Source organism: Loxodonta africana, chromosome 1, assembly GCF_030014295.1.
Source record: "Loxodonta africana isolate mLoxAfr1 chromosome 1, mLoxAfr1.hap2, whole genome shotgun sequence".
Classification (NCBI taxonomy): Eukaryota; Metazoa; Chordata; class Mammalia; order Proboscidea; family Elephantidae; genus Loxodonta; species Loxodonta africana.
The window spans coordinates 198,492,769-198,512,776 of NC_087342.1; the positions used below are offsets into that span (position 1 = coordinate 198,492,769).

General features: G+C 39.9%; 1 protein-coding gene across 1 annotated transcript; it reads left to right on the forward strand.

Annotated features, from left to right (window-relative positions):
* Positions 1–3,833: 3,833 nt before the first annotated feature.
* On the forward strand, positions 3,834–19,782 carry ARG1 (arginase 1). The gene is made up of 10 exons (XM_023547162.2): positions 3,834–3,861; positions 4,969–5,063; positions 9,452–9,524; positions 11,455–11,466; positions 12,303–12,489; positions 13,689–13,848; positions 15,529–15,623; positions 18,632–18,736; positions 18,980–19,116; positions 19,616–19,782. Exons 1-10 carry the CDS (start codon positions 3,834–3,836, stop codon positions 19,780–19,782), a joined length of 1,059 nt encoding a protein of 352 aa, XP_023402930.1.
* Positions 19,783–20,008: the final 226 nt, after the last annotated feature.

A 20,008-nucleotide genomic window follows, 5' to 3' on the forward strand; every position in this document is an offset into this window, starting at 1 on the left:
AATTTGCATTTGATAGGCCAGATGGCTCTGTCTACATCTGGAGGTATGCATTTGGTTCTGGATGTACCACTCAAAGGGGGCATAGGCAAGATGGAAAATATTTTGAAGAGTGTGACCTGGATAGTGACCTGAAAGAGTTGTTGTTAGCTGCAGTAGAGCTGGCTATGACTCATGGTGACCTTATGTACAACAAAAGGAAATATTGCCTGGTTCTGCACCATCGTCACAATTTTTGGCTTGCTCAAGTCCATTTTGGCCATCACTGTGTATCTGAGTGCCAAACAACCTAGGGTACTCACCTTCCAGCACTATATTGGACAATATTCTGTTGTGATCCATAGGGTTTTCATTGGCTAATTTTTGGAAGTAAATTATCAGTCCTTTCTTCCTAGTTTTTCTTAGGCTGTTGAAACCTGTCCACTATGGGTGGCTCTGTTGGTATTTGAAATACTGGTAGCACAACTTCTAGCATCATAGCAACATGCAAGCCACGACAGTATGACAAACTGACATATGGTGGTAGTGAAGGAGAGTAGTAACCGTGTAATACAAGGAACTGATGAGGTGCTTGGGGATAGTGGGGCTAAACAATAGAGGACCCAAGAAAACATGGCAGACAAGAGCCAGACCCAGTTGCCCTTGAGAGTCAATTCTGACTCACGGCAACTGCATGAGTTTCAGAGTAGAACTGTACTCCATAAGGCTTTCAATGGCTATGATCTTTCAGAAGTAGACTGCCAGACCTTTCTTCTGAGGCACCTCTGAATGTATTTGAACTGCCAACCCTTTGGTTAGTAGCTGAGCATTTGACTGCTTATGCTACCCGGGGATTCCTTGACAGCCAGGAGTTAGTATGTTTCATTTGGATCCAAGGTTTGTGACCAATGGGTCAAATGACAGAAAGGCAAACCAAGCTTGGTATAGGAAGAACTTTCAGGATGTTAGACTTTTTCAAAGACAAAAATGACAAATCTCTATAATCTATAAATTTAGTAAAAATTCTAGCAGGATTGTTTTTATTTTAGGAATTCAACAACTTTTTCTAATATATATATAGAAAAATAGAGGTCCATGTATAGCTAAATCAGTTTTGAAAAAGAATAAAAAATATTACCATTGTCCAATGATGAGATATGACATAAAGTCATAATAATAAAACAGGGTGGCCCTGGTGCAGCCACAGCTAAATAAGACAATGGAACAGAAAAAGGGCTCATCAACAGACCCATGTAAGTAGGGAAACTTGGTATACGATAGTGGTAGCACCTCAGATGGAGTCCCTGGGTGGCACAAACGGTTAAGCACTCAACTACTAGCTGAAAGGTTGGCAATTCGAACACACCCAGAGGCACTTAGGAAGACAGGCCTGGCAAGCTGCTTCCAAAAAATCACAGCCTTGAAAACCCTATCACACAGTTCTACTCTGCACACATGGGGTCACCATGAGTTGGAACTGACTTGACGGCAACTGATAACAGCACCTCAAATAAATGGCAAGATGTTTGAAATGCTCAAGGGATGTTGTTGAACAAACTTATGAACCACATAGGAAAAAATAAAATTGGGAAACTTACACAACAGGCAAAGATGATCTAGAAATGGGCTAAAGACCTAACTGTTAAAAGATAAGCCCTAAAGCATATAGAAGAAAATGTAGAAATAGGCATTTGTGATTTGAAGGTGGGGATGGACTTAAATGAAACTTTCCAAAGCACAAAACTGAAGAGGGAAATTATTCCATTGTCTGTTTCAAAATAAAGTATTTTAAATGATTATATATACAAAGTTATCAAATTACTGACATTTTGGGAAAAGACCTTTGCAATATGAACACCACAAAAACAACAAAAAACCAAAAACCAAACCCAGTGCCGTCGAGTCATTCCAACTCATAGTGACCCTGTAGGACAGAGTAGAACTGCCCAATAGAGTTTCCAAGGAGCGCCTGGTGGATTCAAACTGCCAACTCTTTGGTTTGCAGCCGTAGTATTTAACCACTATGCCACCAGGGTTTCCGTGAACACCATAAGAGGCTAATATCTAGGATGTGCAAGGAATACCACATGTAAATATGTAGGCTATACAAACAAATCCACAAGTAAAAGATAGGGAGCCTATTTGGAAGGTGAGCCTAAAAATGTACCAGTGAATCTTGGTTTCCTCATTCTTTCATTCAATAAATATTTATTGAGGGCCTTCCACATATGAAGCACTGTTCTAGGCACTTGGGATACAGCAAACAAAATTCTCTGCCCATATAGAATTTATATGCTCCACAATATTCTCTCCCATTGACAGGAGGAAGGCATCTGTTTCTACTAAGTGAATTTTCCTTTTTAATTACAATCATAAAAATTTAAAGTTGGAAGTATCATGATGATAAACAACCTTCAGGGGCACACAATAGATACACCTCACAGGTGGTGAGACTGTAAAGCACAGTGATGAGGTGGATTCAGAATACCTAAGAATCACACATGTGACCTACAACCTGTATGTGAACTCTGACAACGTCTCTGAGCTTCAGCTTCTTCATCAGTAAAACGGCGCTAATAACGAGGCTTATCATAAGACGGGTACAAGGATTAAATGAGGCAATAAACATAGAACAGCATCTGGCCAGTGATGAAAACTCTATGAAAGCTGTTATTATTTCCGTACCTTGAGGACGATTCCAAGAACTGGTGTTTTCCTGCACACCATATTTCAAAATTGACATGTCAATACCTCTGGGTTATTAATTAGGCAATTAATTTTTTTCTTCAAGTAATAATTAGAAGAAGAGGTCATATTCTTTCTCTGAGACTCTACCCCGCTGGTGTATGAAATCTCTCTCATGGATTAAACATTTATCCTGGTGTATGAAAACTTCACTCAGGGCTTTAGGACTGGAAGTAAGCCAAGAGACCATCTTGCCAGTCCTAGGTATTATTTTATACGGAAGGACCCAGACGCCTTGAGAGGATTTGTGCCCTGCCCCGTGGTTGCACAGAGTCATGGTACTTCTCAAGAAACAGCACATATTGTTAATGGCCTAAAAAGATTAATGTTGCCCAGCTAGCTTTTGAAAAAAGGTGTGAATTGGCAAAGTGAATAAGAGTGACTTAGAGACTTAGACTGAGAGGAATCACGGTTATTCCCTGTATGAGTAATTTTTCGAGGCTTTCTGTTGACTTGCACCGTTCTTCAGTAGGTGGAGCCAGTCTCCCTTATTAGAATAAAGGTAAACAGATTCAACCCAATTATAAATGGAAAAAAATGTGTGCCTTCTGTCACTGAGAGCTGCAGAGGGTGACAACTGGAGAACTCGGGCGCCGTGAAGAGACGTGCCGGAGCATGAGTTCCAAGTCAAAATCCATAGGGATCATCGGAGCTCCTTTCTCAAAGGGACAGGTGAGGGAAAAGCCAGGCTCTTAGTAATGGGAATGTGTTTGAAAAGTTTGCACTTTAAAATTACTAAGTTGTTATTGTCTTGTTCCTTTAGATCCCAGATACAATTTGGTCCTGTGGGTGGCCGGGGGTGGGGAGGTGGGGGGGGGGAGCATGAATATGTATATTTAAAGTCCTTTTAACATTTTGCAACATTGCATAATTATAGCCACAAACCCATTTATTCATGCGGCTCTTGATCATGACCAAAACCAATTTTATTTGAATCTCCCAGATTTTTCCTTATGTTTTTTAAGAGAAAGCATTTTTCTCTGAATTGAAATGGAATTCCATGTTGCAGCTACTGCTTTAGATTTCGTTGCTGTTGTTGCTTTTGATGTTGCTGCCTGTGTGTGTGTAGAGGGAGGGAGAATTTTAAGAAAACAATGTTTAGGTATGTCATCATGCCTGGAAAATTTTCATGCATTGGAGGTAACTTTCAGACTTCTTTTGACTTGGATAGCCTAGGTATCATTGCTTCCTACAACTTTGTAAATGACTCAGATTATTTTAAGGTTTTAATGGTTCTATAAAACTGGTAGTTTATGGACTCAGTAGAATCCTTGATATACTTCTCTTTAAGGAGAAAATAAGAAATAGATAGAAAATCCTACTGCCAGCTGGTAACATTGAAAGGATTCATGGGTTTATGAAACTCACGGATTCACCCAGCTGTGAATCAAAACCATGCCAGTGAGATTTAAATATACAGTCCTTTTTTTTTTTTTTTTAACCCACCTGGACAAATTCACTCTGGGTAAATGTAAAGATTCCAGAAAACTTTAGATATCAATATGGGTCTTGTGCTAAAAATGAAAATAAATAATAAAGCAAACAGAAGACAAAGTGTGAGTTGCAATCCCTGAGATGGATTTTTGCTGTTGTTTCAGCGGAGCGTTCTCTGGGACTGTCAGGGTTCTCTTTGCCCACCTGAGCAGCATTTACCTCTCTAAGTTTTGAACTCTTGCTGTGCAATCTGGCTTTTTATTGCAAAACAAATTGGCAGAGATCAGAGGTTAGAGGCCCAAACTGCATTTGGGCTCAGTAAATAGTGCTTCATTGCTTCAGAAGTCTCTCCCAGGACACAGGACATTTTGATGACACAGAAATGTTTCTTTCAGTGCTGGAGTTAATTGCGAAAACCATAATAATCTCACCTGTTCTTGGAATAAAAAAAAAAATAGGTTATAATAAATACAGGATTGAAATAATTGTCAAAAAAAAAAAAAAAAGAAGATAAGGAAATAATTGACAAAGGGAAGAAAGGAAGTGAGGGCATAGACCCAACACGCTCTGGGCCTTGTATCTCAGCACAAGACCTAATGCTGACAGTAACAGCCTCCGTTATTGTTGTTAGCTGCTGTTGAGCCAGTCCCCCAACTCTTGGCACAGAATGAAATGCTGCCCATGATCAGTTTTGGATTAGATCCTTGGGATGGTCTCATCTCAGAGTTTTCATTGACTGATTTTTTAGAAGTAGATCCCCAGGTTTTTCTTCCTATTTCATCTTAGTCTGGATGCTCTGCTGAACCTGTTCAGATCAGAGCAACACACAAGCCTCCACTGACAGGCCAGTGGTGGCTGTGGCTGACGTGCATTGCCTGGGAATTGAGCCCAAGTCGCCCACGAGGAAGGTGAGAGTTCTGTCACGGAACCACCATTGCCCCATAATAACCACTGTAAACCAGTTGCTGTAGCGTCTATTCCAACTCGTGGTGACCACATGTGTTTCAGAGTAGAGCTGTGCTTCATGTGGTTTTCAATGGCTGTCATCTTTCAGAAGTACATAGCCAGGCGTTTCTTCCAAGTCTTCTCTGGGTGGATTCAAACTGCCAAACTTTCAGTTAGTAGCTGAGCACTTAACCGTTTGTACTATCCAGGGACTCCTAACAGTAACTGTAAGGGATAGCATTTTGAAATATAGCCTAATATGCATTTTCCATTCTCACTAATTTTTCTTTTTCTACTTACAGCTCTTCCCCCATTAAAACACGGCCATGAGAATGAAGCCTGTTGTCCCAGAATAGGAAAGACTGGGAGAAATTTTTCTACACTAAGCCATCATTGTTGTTAGGTGCCATTGAGTGGATTTTTGGCCCATGGCAACCTGATGTGACAGAGCAGAACTGCTCCATAGGATTTTCTAGGCTGTAATCTTTACAGGAGCAGATCGCCAGGTCTTTTTCCCACAGAGCTGCTGAGTGGGTTTGAACCTCCAACCTTTTGATTAGAAGATGAGTGCTTAACCATTGAACCACCAGGGCTCCTAACACTAAGCCATAGGATAGGGAAAAAATTGCTAACATGCAAGTAGTTCTCCCCATCTAAAATGAGATAAGTGGGCAAGGGGGTGGAGTGCGTGGATAAGAGGGCAGATGGCCAGAAGGTTGATGCTAGTGGTTTCCTGAAAAAGAACTCCATCCCCTGCCTCATCCTTTTGTAAGTCAGTGGGGCTGGGAAACAGTGGTGGCAGCAAACACTGAGGTAGGTATTATTCTTTTATAGTTTAGTTAACTAATGCCCAGAGAGGCTTAATAATTTGCTCAGGGTCACACGGTCAGTAGCAGACCCAGGACTATCTGACTTCAAAGCCTGCGCTCCTAACTCTGATGCTTCTTCAGAGGGCCTGACTCCATAGTGAGCCTTACACTTGTTGCCAGGCAGGAGAGTTAGGGTTTGGAAACCAGTTTAGAATGTCAGTTGAGCTGACAAAGCAATTTCCAAAGTAAGCAGATAAACCAAGCAATGAGAGAAGACCATCAGGAGAAGTAGTCTGAAACAATTAAAAAAAAAAAAAAATCGTAGAAAATGTTACTGTGGGAAATTCAAGGACTATGTTAGAACAAAAATATATTGTCAGTGAGGGGTCATTAAAATTTGTTCTAAAGTTTGAAAGAGAGAGGGTGGAAAGGTCAAGGAGTTTGATCAAACTGGCAGTTTTGGAATATCTACTAAATGTTAGCCCTACGCTACAAAAATAGTGCTTTAAAGAGGGGGCAGTGGTGGGTCAGTGGTAGAATTCTCACCTTCTATTTGGGAGATGTGGGCTTAATTTCAGGCCAATGCGCCTCATGCATAGCCACCACCCATCTGTCGGTGGAGCCTCCCAAGTAGCTGTGATGCTGAACAGATTTCAGACGGTCTTCCAGATTAGGAGAAAGGGCTGGCCATCTACTTCCAAAACTCAGCCAATGAAACCTTGCAAATCACAATAGTCCAATCCGCAATCAATCATGGGGATGACATAGGACTGGGCAGCGTTTCATTTCCATGCACACGGGGTTGTCATGAGTTGGGGGCTGACACAAGGGCAGTTACCAACAACAACTACACACTTAAAGAACTTAGAAATGTAATCTAATAATGGCAAACAAAACCAAAGGCAGAATCTGAGCCAAAGCAGCACCTTATTGGGGCTTAAAGAAGATGCTCTACTTAGGGTAGCGGGGGTTCACGGCAAAAGGGAATCAGTAAAGGAACAAAATGCCTCAGGGAGGGTACAAGGGGGTTCTTTGCTGCCAGGGTTGGAAACGTGAGATCAAAGATTTGCCTGGCACCTGGGGCAAGTTATCCGGTCATTGGAATCGAGAAGAAAGATCTTAGTTGGGTACCACAGCCCCAATCTTAGGGAGGCCTGCATGTGTCTTTTGGAACATCTTCTCATCTGACAACGGCAAGTAACTTTCTGGATCTAAAAGCCTTGTCAGAAATTAGAATCAGAAAGATACACAAAAGAGCTGCTTCTTTAGACCTCCAGTCAGCCAGGAGACTGGAGAAGACTTCCTGCCAGGGTAGATATTTCTCTCCACTGTGAGTAAGCATCTCAAAACTTGAATTTACTGGGTTGGTCTTTGGTTATGGTTTCAGCTTGCTGGTAATGATTTTCCCTGTTGCCCATTTCTTCCCAGGAGCCTGAACTTACTGCCCTGTTGACCTGCACACAGGCCCCTCTTGTGCCATGCTCTTTCTCATGCCTTTGCCCAGGCTGCTTCTTGGCTTGCAATTTTTTTTTTCCGTTACCCATTCCTGTTTTCCTGGTGAATGTTTACTTATGTTGCAAGACTCAGCTCACACGCCGCCTGTTCCATGCAGCCTTGCTTGACACAATCCTGCCCTGACAGAGTGGGAAGCAGCCTGCTCTTGTTACCAGGGCATCTTGTATCTATACTGAAGCAATTATCAATGTACTCTAGTTTAAATGCCAGGTCCACTATTAGCTTATGCATTAATCAAAGACAGAAGCCCGCTCCTTTCCATCTTTATATCTGCATTTATTATAGTGCTTTCTCACAAAATGTGTGTTAGCTATGTTGACAATGAGGAGCTCTGGTGGTGCAGTGGTTGTTTGGCTGCTAACCGATAGGCTGGTAGTTCTAATCTACAAGTGGCTCTGTGGAAGAAGACGTGGTGATCTGCTCCCGTAAAGATTGTTGCTGTTAGGTGCTATCGAGTCAGTTCTGACTCACAGCGACCCTATGTACAATATAACAAAACACTGCCCGATCCTGCCTCATCCTCACAATCGTTGTTATGCTTGAGCCCATTGTTGCAGCCACTATGCCCATCTATCTCGTTGAGGGTCTTCCTCTTTTTTGCTGACTGCCAAGCATGATGTCCTTTCTCCAGGAACTGATCCTTCCTGATAACATGTCCAAAGTATGTGAGACAATCAGTATCCTTGCTTCTCAGGAGCATTCTGATTGTTCTTGTTTCAAGGCAGATTTGTTCGTTCTTTAGGCAGTACATGGTATATTCAATATTTTTTGCCAACACCACAATTCAAAGGTGTCAATTCTTGGATCTTCACATGCATATGAGGCAGTTGAAAATACCATGACTTGGGTCAGGCACACCTTAGCCTTTAAGGTGACGTCTTTGTTTTTAAAAGCACTTTAAAGAGGTTCTTTGCACCAGATTTGCCCAATGCAGTGCAGCTTTTGATTTCTTGACTGCTGCTTCCATGGCTGTTGATTGTGGATCTAAGTAAAATGAAATCCTTGACAACTTCAGTCTTTTCTCAGTTTATCATGATGTTACTCATTGTTCCAGTTGTGAAGATTTTTGTTTTCTTTATGTTGAGATATAATCCATACTGAAGGCTGTGGTCTCTGATCTTCATCAGTAAGAGCTTCAAGTCCTCTTCACTTTCATCAAGCAAGGTTGTGTCATTTGCGTAAGGCAAGTTGTCAATGGGTCGTCTTTCAATCCTGATGCACCGTTCTTCATATAGTCCAGTTTCTCAGATTATTTGTTCAGCACACGGATTGAATTTAAGTGTGGTGAAAAGATACAAGCCTGACACTTATCTTTCCTGACTTTAAACCACACAGTATACCCTTGTTCTATTTGAACGACTGCCTCTTGATCTATGTACAGATTCCTCACGAGCACAATTAAGCATTCTGGAATTCCCATTCTTTGCAATGTTATTCATAATTTTTATGATCCACACAGCCGAATACCTTTGCATAGTCAATAAAACACAGGTAAACATCTTTCTGGTATTCTCTGCTTTCAACTAGGATCTATCTGACATCAGCAATGATATCCCAGGTTCCATTTGGCTTGAATTTCATGTCAATATACTGCTGCAGCCCCTATATCCCATAAAGAGTACAACCTAGAAAACTCTAAAGGGACGTTCTACTCTGTCATATGCGGTCACTATGAGTTCAAATTGACTAGACGTTACCTAACACAACAACATATTGATAACATGGTGTGATGGGAAGAAGGGAGGCAGACTTTGGAATCTAAAGGGTCCTGGATGTACACTTACACTCTGCCACTTTTTATTGTGTGCCTTTAGAAAAATTACATCAACTTTCTGATTCTAGTTCTTCATGTTTGATATAGGAGTAGTTCAATCTACCTTGCTGTGAAGATTAAATGAGATAATGTAAATTCCTGGCACTGTAGGAGCTCAAAAAATGATACTGACTCTTTGATTAAATAATGAAAAGGGTTTCTGTTGTAGACATATGATAGTCAGGATAACATCTGGATTTTTTTTATTTTTCAGCCACTAGGAGGGGTGGAAGAAGGCCCTACTGTGTTGAGAAAGGCTGGTCTCCTTGAGAAACTTAAAGAACAAGGTAATTTTTTAGTTTAAAGAATCAGCTTGATTTCCTGTGGACTTTGGTGGAAAGGAGCAGGAGCTTACTAAATTGGGGTGGGTCTGGAGTGACATTTACACTAGAGAGTTGCTGCACTGGTAGTAATCTTAGTAACATATTTTATAAAATAAATAACACATGGGGAGAATGCTCAGAAGAAATTTCTGGATGAATATTCCTTGGGATGAGAACAAATATCCTCACTCAGATATTTTGTTCTCCAGACAAAGTGTCGTCTTAGAGAATCTCCGTGTGTAGTGCTGGGGCCGAGGACAGGGAAGCTGAGAGGGAGTGGGGTTGGGGTGGTTGAAAACAGAAGGCAAGGGACTGCAGGAAGTACGCTACTAGCAAGTTGTTTTTTGTTGTCAAGTCGATCTGACTCATGGCCGGGGGTGGATTACCCAATAAGCAAGGCTTACCGTATATCAAATGTGGTGAAAACTTGTGAAATTGTTCACTACAGATTAGTAAGTAAGCACAAGTAAGCCTGTGCTTACCTTGCTTACTGGGCGCTCCATCCCTGTCAGGGATGTAAATTTGAAAAGAGGCTTTGATTCTGTAGGAAGGTGCTGTAGGGTTGGGAGAGAGACAGATGCCAGCCATACCTAGAAGCAGAATCTGTGATGTGGCGAAAAAAAAAAAATATGAAATTGTTCACTACAGATTAGTAAGCAAGAACAAGTAAGCCCATGCTTATCTCGCTTATTGGGTAATCCGACACTGCTCATGGCCACCCTATATGTGCAGAGTAGAAAACCGTGAGGTTTTTCAAGGCTGTGACCTTTCAGAAGCAGATTGCCAGGCTTGTCTTCTGAGGTGCCTCTGGGTAGATTCGAACAGCTGAACTTTTGGCTGGTAGTCAAGTGCTCACTCATTTGTGCCACCCAGGATCTCCTACTACTAGTAAAAACCCAAAACCCATTACCATCGAGTCGATTCCGACTCATAGCGACCCTATAGGACAGGGTAGAACTGCCCTTATAGAGTTTTCAACAAGAGCCTGATGGATTCAAACTGCCAACCTTTCGGTTAGCAGCTGTAGCACTTAACTACTACACCACCAGGGTTTCCACTACTAGTAAAAGGACTCTTATTTGTGAAAGAAAAAAAAGAATTACAGTAATAATAATAATGCCAAGTATTTGCATAGTGTGTGTGTGTTTATACACACACACATAAACCTGCAAATGAAATATAACACGTATTTTTAAACTATAAACTTAAGCATACGTTATCTCTATATATAAAACCCTCTGAAGTGTTGGTGAAGATATGGGACAATTGGAACCTTTGTTTACTGGTGGTAGAAATGCAAAGTGATACAGCCACGTTGGGAAACAGTTTGGCAGTTTCTTAAATAGCTAAACATGCATTTACCTTTTGACCCAGCAATTCTACTCCCAGGTATTTACTCGAGAAGTGAAAACGTAGGTCCACACAAAGGCTTGTACTTGGATGTTTGTAGCAGCATTATTTATAATAGTGAAAAAACGAAAACAACAGGAACTGGCGATAGATAAACAAAGTGCGGTGCATCCTTATGATGGGGTGGTGCTCAGCAATAGAAAGGAACAGACATGCCATGTGGAGAGAGGCTGGACACAAAGGGTTATACACTGTGCAATTCTAGGTGTATGAAGCTCTAGAAAAGACAGAAGTATAGTAACAGAAAGCAAATCAGTGGCTGCCTGGGGCAAGGGTAGAGATGGGGATTTATTGCAAAGCGATAGGAGGAAATTTGGGGGTTAATGGAAGTGTTCTCAGATTTGATTGTGGTGGTGGTTGCAAGATTCTAGCTATTTCCTGTACACTTAAAATCGGTGAATTTTAACAAATAAAAAGTATACCTCAACAAAACACCCAATAGACAACAGAAAGCTTGGTTGAATAAATGGGCTGATTCCCTCAGTTACCAAACATAATTTGATAAAAAACATTTTATATAAGGTTAAATCTCCTGAAAGTGTTACTGAATCACAGACACATAAATATAACACATAATAAAGAGTCAAGTTACCTACAGAACACTGACCTGACCCCATGTCATGGTTTTACACGAAACCGTACTTTTGAAGTCTAATGCAATGCTTTTTAGGAAGCACACCAGGGTCCATAAGAATTTTGGGTGACTTGAATTTTTTTTCCTTATTAAAAAAAAAAGAGCCTTCATATCCTCAGCTCTCTTAAGTGTTAGGCTCAGCGGTAAGCCCATATTCTTATCTAATTCTCTCAACAACACTATGAGGCAGGTACAGTGGACAAAGGGAGGAAGCTGAGCTGCTTCAGCAGGTGACAGACCAGGTTAAAACCAAGGACTGTTATGACAGAGTCAGAAAATTTAGAAAACGCTGGTGTATTTTCTTCTGGGTTTAAGCATATAAATATTCTTATGTACTTATTACAAAAACAAAACACTACTTATAATAGAAATTAGAAAGCATGTAAGGGGAGAGAGAAAGTAAGCAGGGTAGAGAGAGAAAGAGAGATAGACACTCATTAGGTCCAAATCAGAAGGTCAACGCTGGTACCTCTTAGTGTCTAGCTAACTGAATGGATTCAAGAAGTGTTAGGCACTGTGTGAGGCGCTGGTGGGATGATGGCAGGCAAACACAGACACGGTTTCTACCTTCATGATGTTCACAGTCTTTCCAGACTTCTTCTTTGCTTATATCTTTGAAAATATGTTTATTTTGTGAATTGGAATCATCCTACACACAGTTTTATAATCTGTATCTTTTAAACTTAGTATCCTGAAACTTTTAATTTTAGAGTATGATGTGAAAGATTATGGGGACCTGATCTTTGCTGATGTCCCTAGTGACAGTCCCTTTCAAACTGTGAAGAATCCAAGGTCGGTGGGAAAAGCTAACGAGCAGCTGGCTAGTGTGGTGGCAGAAGTCAAGAAGAATGGGCGAACCAGCTTGGTACTCGGCGGAGATCACAGGTCTTATTTAATGGTTGTCTGTGGGGTCTGGTACAAACGGTATAAAGGAAGTATGGCAAGACCACGAGAAGAGAGAACATGTGGAAGGAATGGCACCAATCAATATCTTCCATCTTCCGCTTATCTTAGTCCCAAAGGACATGTTTTTTACCAAATTTTCTGCATTTTTCCTTTTAATTTTATTGAGTATTTCATTATGGAAGTATATACTTAGCTCTATTTGAAGTCTTGCTATATCTTTATTTTAATCTATTATAGCAGAAAATAAAAGAAAATACGGATGAATTTCAGTAAAATACTTGGCACAGTCTTACATTTCTAAATAAATAAGCATTAAGCACCAAGGAAATTCAGAGTTTATTATACCTGATTGCTCATAATATAAACCACTCATTTAGGTCAACAATTTAAAAGTATGTTTTCCATTATAAAAGTAATAATTATAACATTTTTGAAATGTACTTATTTTAAAATCAGAAGGTTATCACCGTTATATCTTACTATACAGCCTAACTCAATTTATTCAAGTATTTGGCACAGGTGTGAGGATATATATGTATAATATCTCTATCTACGTAAATTGTACTTCTCTTAAAACTTTTATAAGCATTTTGGCTCTGGCATATTTCCTTTCTGGCATTTTTTTTTTCTTGTTACATGAATGTGTTTAAAATGTCTGTGTGTGTGTGTGTGTGTGTTATATATGTGTGTATGTATGTGTTATATCGTATGTTTTGCTCTTAATCACAGTACAAATTTCCTTATGTTACTTCTTGGTATGCATAAGGATCATAAGTGTCATTTCTTTATTGCTGTATAATTTTCACAAGAACTAGATCCAGAGAATTGAACAGTGTTTCGTGTGAGGCAATTGCTGACATGACTAGTGTTTTTACACACGCATATTATCATTATTTTGTTTTGGCTAATATTTTATTTAGAAGGCGGGTTGGGGATAAAAATGATTTTTAGTAATTATATCAGTATAACTTGCTAGTAAGTATTAAGTGTAATAAGCTATACTTGGTTGTTAAGATTGTTTAATTGGCATATCCATTTTCAACCTATCAGAAATAGCAGCCACTTTGACTTAAAGGAAAAAACCAAGCAGCAGACACACTGGATGAGTTAATATATTGTATGATGTGTGTAGAGACATTGCAAACCCGATGTTCACACAAACTTTTCTTCCTCCCTAGTTTAGCGATTGGAAGCATCTTTGGCCATGCCAAAGTCCACCCTGATCTCTGCGTCATTTGGGTGGATGCCCACACCGATATCAACACTCCACTCACAACCCCAAGTGGGAACTTGCATGGACAACCTGTGTCTTTTCTCCTGAAAGAACTAAAGAGCCAGGTAAAAGGCTGGTTGATTTTTTATTACAAAAGACTAATCTTTAGCAGAAGTTCATGTGGTGGAAGGGAAATAGGAACCCCTATGCCATTTTATTCTTGCTGCAACCTCAAACCGTTTTCTCCTCAGCCAACAAGTAAAGGATAGGCTGATAAAAATGGGCGAGGCTCTCCACCTTTATCTTACTTGGTAGTTTACAAACTGAATTTGTATACATCTTCTCTTTTGGTTCTTAGAACGACCCTTTTTAGTAGGTAAAGTCCTACTACTACTACCAATTGCCATCGAATCGACTCCCACTCATGGCAAGCCCACGAATGTCAGAGAACTGTGCTTCATAGGGTTTTCAGTGGCTGATTTTTGGGGAAGTAGATGGCAGCCTTTCTTCTGAGGTGCCTCCAGTTGGACTCAAACCTCCAATCTTTCAGTTAGCAGCCAAGCATGTCAACTGTTTGCACCATGCAGGGACTCAGTGAGAATACTCCTTCATAAAGAAGTTATCCACTCAGAGATTAAGCACTTTGTTGGGATCATACGGCAAGCATATAGCAAGGGAAGACCCAGAACCAGGTCTCCTAACTCCTACCTCTTTACAACATACCCCACAACCTCTTACTCTTACAAATTAATTAAAAATAAATACATATTACACATTATAGGGACTTTTCAAAATGGAGTTTTTAAATGTAGGATTGTAATGATCTATATTTTTATATTATTGTTCTATGAAAAGTGCATCTCTCAGTCATAGGAGGAAGAACTATCTCTTTGATCTCTAGAAACTTCGGAAATATGTAAGATGAAATTCCAGATTAAACTTTAACATTATAGCTCCAAACTTTTATTGTTTTATGTAACAGCTGCATTGTATTAGCTCTTATGATGATACTTGGGGATTCATATCTCCTTATGTTAAATGCTTAGGAGTAATATTTTTTGCATTGAAGACCAAGTGATGCATTTATAAACTTGGAAAATGTCTACCTAGCACATGAGAACAACTAAACTCAGCTCCAGGACAAAGCAGATATCACATTATGGTGTGAGGAACAGTCAAAGGTCCATCTGGTCATAAATTTCCCTTAGTTACCCTAGATCATTCTTTGGATCAAGTCCCTTACTGAGAAAGACAAGGGAGCTATCAAAGTAATAGAAGCACACTGATTTCTTAAAGAAGAGTCCTGAGACAGCAGGGCTCAGTGGGGCACAGAGCAGGTAAACTCCGATAAACGGCTGAGGGTAGGTCAGGGCCCCTGGATGAGGGTGTGTAAGGCCAAGACAATCGAAGGTACCACATGGGAAGGCAAATATCCCCTTCTTTATTTTGTGACTTTTAAATGATTTCCTCTAAATTTAAGATATATGCACATTCTTACATTCTAAATATAAGATAACGCAACCCAACCTGTCTTCCTAATTTTAAAAGGTTTACTCTTGTTGTGGTTGGTTGCCGTTGAGTCAATCTCAACTCATGGCAACTCCATGTGTGCAGAGTAGAACCGCTCCAGAAAGTTTTCAAGGAAGCAGATCACCAGGCCTGTCTTCTGAGCCACCTTTGGGTGTGTTCAAACCACCAACCTTTTGGCTTATAGTTGAGTGCTTAACCATTTGTGCTATTCAGGGACTCTCGAAGATTGACTATAGAGGAGCATATATAACCAAATGGAAACATTGCAATTTTAGATTCCTGATGTACCAGGACTCTCCTGGGTGACTCCCTGCATATCTGCTAAAGACATTGTATATATTGGCCTGAGAGATGTGGACCCTGGTGAACAGTAAGTTTATTCCTTGATGTGATTTACTTTCACTTTTTTTCCTTTTATGTGCTAGGTATGTGTTACTGGTCAAACCTAACAGAATAGCAATACACATATAGAATTCATAAAACCTAAATATTTTATATATTTACCACATTGAACTTTTCTTTAAAATAAATAAGATAGAAAGTTTATTAGTGCTTACAAGGGGCTGGGGGAAGTGGGGAGTTATTGCTGAAGGGGTGCTGAGTTTCTTTTCGAGGTGATGGAACTTTTGGAAATGGATGGTGGTGATCGTAGCACAATGTGATGAATATAATTAATGGCGCTTCTCAAGCTGAAAGAACTGAAGAAAAAATTCAAGCCTTGAGTTGCAATAGTGAAGGATTCCATGGGGAAAATATTAAATGACACATGAAGCATCAAAAGAAGACGGAAGGAATACACAGAGTCATTATATCAAAAAGAACTGGTCGATATTCAACCATTTCAAGAGGTGGCATATGATCAGGAACCAATGGTACTGAAGGAAGAAGTCCAAGCTACTCTGAAGGCATTGGCGAATAACAAGGCTCCAGGAATTGATGGAATATCAATTGAGATCTTTCAACAAACAGATGCAGCGCTGGAGGTGCTCACTCGTCTATGCCAAGAAATATGGAAGACAGCTTCCTGGCCAACTGATTGGAAGAGATCCATATTTATGCCTATTCCCAAGAAAGGTGATCCAACCGAATGTGGAAATTATAGAACAACATCATTAATCCCACACGCAAGCAAAATTTTGCTGAAGATCATTCAAAAACGGCTGCAGCAGTGTATCGACAGGGAACTGTCAGAAATACAAGCCAGTTTCAGAAGAGGACGTGGAACCAGGGATATCATTGCTGATGTCAGACGGATCCTGGCTGAAAGCAGAGAATACCAGAAGGATGTTTACCTGTGTTTTATTGATTATGCAAAGGGATTCGACTGTGTGGATCATAACAAACTATGGATAACACTCCAAAGAATGGGAATTCCAGGACACTTAATTGTGCTCATGAGGAACCTTTACATAGATCAAGAGGCAGTTGTTTGGACAGAACAAGGGGATACTGATTGGTTTAAAGTCAGGAAAGGCACGTGTCAGGGTTGTATTCTTTCACCATACCTATTTAATCTGTATGCTGAACAGATGATACGAGAAGCTGGACTATATGAAGGAGAACAGGGCATCAGGATTGGAGGAAGACTTATTAACAACCTGTGTTATGCAGATGACACAACCTTGCCTGCTGAAAGTGAAGAGGACTTGAAGCACTTACTAATGAAGATCAAAGACCACAGCCTTCAGTATGGATTACACCTCAACATAAAGAAAATAAAAATCCTCACAACTGGACCAATGAGTACCATCATGATAAATGGAGAAAAGATTGAAGTTGTCAAGGATTTCATTTTACTTGGATCCACAATCAACAGCCATGGAAGCAGCAGTCAAGAAATCAAAAGACACATTGCATTGGGCAAATCTGCTGCAAAGGACCTCTTCAAAGTGTTGCAGAGCAAAGATGTCACCCTGAAGACTAAGGTGCGCCTGACTCAAGCCATGGTGTTTTCAATCCATTATATGCATGTGAAAGCTGGACAATGAATAAAGAAGACCAAAGAAGAGTTGACGCCTTTGAATTGTGGTGCTGGCGAATATTGAATATACCATGGACTGCCAAAAGGATGAACAAATCTGTCTTGGAAGAAGTGTGGCCAGAATGCTCCTTAGAGGCAAGGATGGCGAGACTGCATCTTACACACTTTGGACATGTCGTCAGGAGGGGTCAGTCTCTGGAGAAGGACATCATGCTTGGCAGAGTACAGGGTCAGTGGAAAAGAGGAAGACCCTCAACGAGGTGGACTGACACAGTGGCTGCAACAATGAGCTCAAGCATAACAATTGTAAGGATGGCGCAGGACCGGGCAGTGTTTCGTTCTGTTGTGCACAGGGTCGCTATGAGTTGGAACCGACTCGACGGCAGCTACCAACAATTTGCACTCTTAAAAATGATTAAAATGACCTACACCAAAAGACAACCTAATCAAAAAATGGGCAAGAGACTTGAATAGACATTTTTATAAAGATATACAAATGGTCAATCAGTACATGAAAAGATGTCCCACACCATTAGTCATCAGGGAAATGCAAATTAAAATCACAATGAGAAACCACTTCACTCCCACTAGGATGGCTATTATTGGAAAATAACAAGTGTTGGTGAGAATGTGGAGAAATTACAAACTCAGCCTTTGCAGGTGAGATTGTAAAATGGTGCAGCCGCTATGGAAAAGTTTGGCGGTTCCTCAAAAAGTTAAACATAGTATTACTATATGACCAAGAAATTTCACACCTACGTATATACCCAAAAGAATTGAAAACAGGGACACAAAGAGAAACCTGGTATTCAAATGTTCATTGCAGTGTTATTTACAATAACCAAAAGGTGGAAACCACCTAATGCCCATCAACAGATGAATGGATAAAAAAAAAAATGCAGTACAGGCACAAAATGGAATATTACTCAGTTATAAAAAGAAACGTTGCCCTGGTACATGCTACAACATGGATGAACCTTGAAAACATGCTAAGTAAAATAAGTCAGTCACAAAAGGACACATACTTTGTTACCCTAGTTATATGAAAAATCTAGAATTGGCAAATGCACAGAGACAAAAGTTTATTACTGAGGGTGGGTGAGAGGCGGAAGTGGGGAGCTATTGCTAAAGGGGTACTGAGTTTCTGTCAAGGATGATGAAAAAATCTGGAAACAGTGATGATGGCTGCACAGCATAGCGAAGGTAATTAATGCCACTAAATAGTACAAGTGAAAATGACTAAAATGACAAAATTTTTTGTTATATATATTTTACCACAATAAAAAAATGATTACAATGGCAAATTTTTGTTATATATAAAAATAAAATAAAAACCAAGGGTATAGAGTCAGTCTCCTCGTTAACTGTGTATTATCTTAATGTCTCTTCTTTCATAGCTACATTTTGAAAACCTTGGGTATTAAATACTTTTCAATGAGTGAAGTGGATAAACTGGGAATTGGCAAGGTGATGGAAGAAACACTCAGCTATCTACTAGGAAGGTATGATGTTTGTGTGTGTGTGTGTGTGTGTGTGTGCACGCACACGTGTGTAACATTACGTATTATTGAGTGCTTGCTACTCGCACTAAAAAAAACAAAAAAAATTTATTAATAAAGGCTTTAAGTAAAATCATGGAACTTCACTGGGTTGTTACTTTTTATAAAACAGGGTAAGAATTATACTGACCTACGAAACGTTAAATCATCACCTTTAAACTGAATTCCTTTCCCACCTCTTAAAAGAAAGAAAAGGCCAATTCATCTGAGTTTTGATGTTGATGGACTGGACCCATTTTTCACACCAGCTACTGGCACACCAGTCCCAGGAGGTCTGTCTTACAGAGAAGGTCTCCACATTACAGAGGAAATTTACAAAACAGGTAGGTAAAATTCTAGAGGAATGAAGCAGAAAGCATTCACTCGACAATATGTATCTCTATCTTCCTGATTTGAAAACCATGTGCCTAACGACACTTCAAAAGCACCCATCACGCAACTCTTGTCTGGAGGGGGGATGGGAGGATAGAGAGAGAGGGAAGCCGGCAAAATTGTCAAGAAAGGAGAGACTGAAAGGGCTGACTCAAGAGGGGGAGAGCAAGTGGGAGTAGGGAGTGAGATGTATGTAAACTTATATGTGACAGACTGATTGGATTTGTAAACGTTCACTTGAAGCTTAATAAAACTTATTAAAAAAAATAAAAAGCAAACAAACTGAACCATAAAAAAAAAAAAAAGCACCCATCACATGATGCAGTAACTAAAGTGCTTTCAGTTGGTTACTACATCTTTCCATTCCTGCATAGTCTTTCAAGTCAATGTGTACTGAATGAAAAATGTCAACTATTTTATAAACTACAATGTTACCATTTGTTGTTGTAGGGCTACTCTCAGGATTAGATATAATGGAAGTGAACCCATCCCTGGGGAAGACACCAGAAGAAGTTACTCGAACGGTGAACACAGCAGTAGCAATAACCTTGGCTTGTTTTGGAGTTGCTCGAGAGGGCAATCATAAAGATACTAACTATCTTAGCTCACCTAAGTAGATATGGAAACATCATATAAAAATCTTACAGCTAATGACATAATTAGCCAATGTAATAATTTACTTAAGCCTACAGTTATCCGCCCAAAGACTGTTCTTTTCAGAAAAACGTTTTGCCTTAGGAAATACTATATAATTAGTACAAACTGTATAAACTGACTTGGCCCTTGGTGTGAAATTCAAGATTTGGAAATTCAAACCTTTGTAAAATTATAAAGTTTATAGTG

What these genes read in the sequence shown, in the direction of transcription:
- ARG1 (XM_023547162.2), top strand. Translation starts at nt 3,834, where the DNA reads ATGCCTGGAAAATTTTCATGCATTGGAG. An exon ending in GTACTCGGCGGAGATCACAG is followed by an intron (nt 12,490 to 13,688) that starts GTCTTATTTAAT and finishes CTTCCTCCCTAG; the next exon opens with TTTAGCGATTGGAAGCATCT. An exon ending in TGAAAGAACTAAAGAGCCAG is followed by an intron (nt 13,849 to 15,528) that starts GTAAAAGGCTGG and finishes TTGCAATTTTAG; the next exon opens with ATTCCTGATGTACCAGGACT.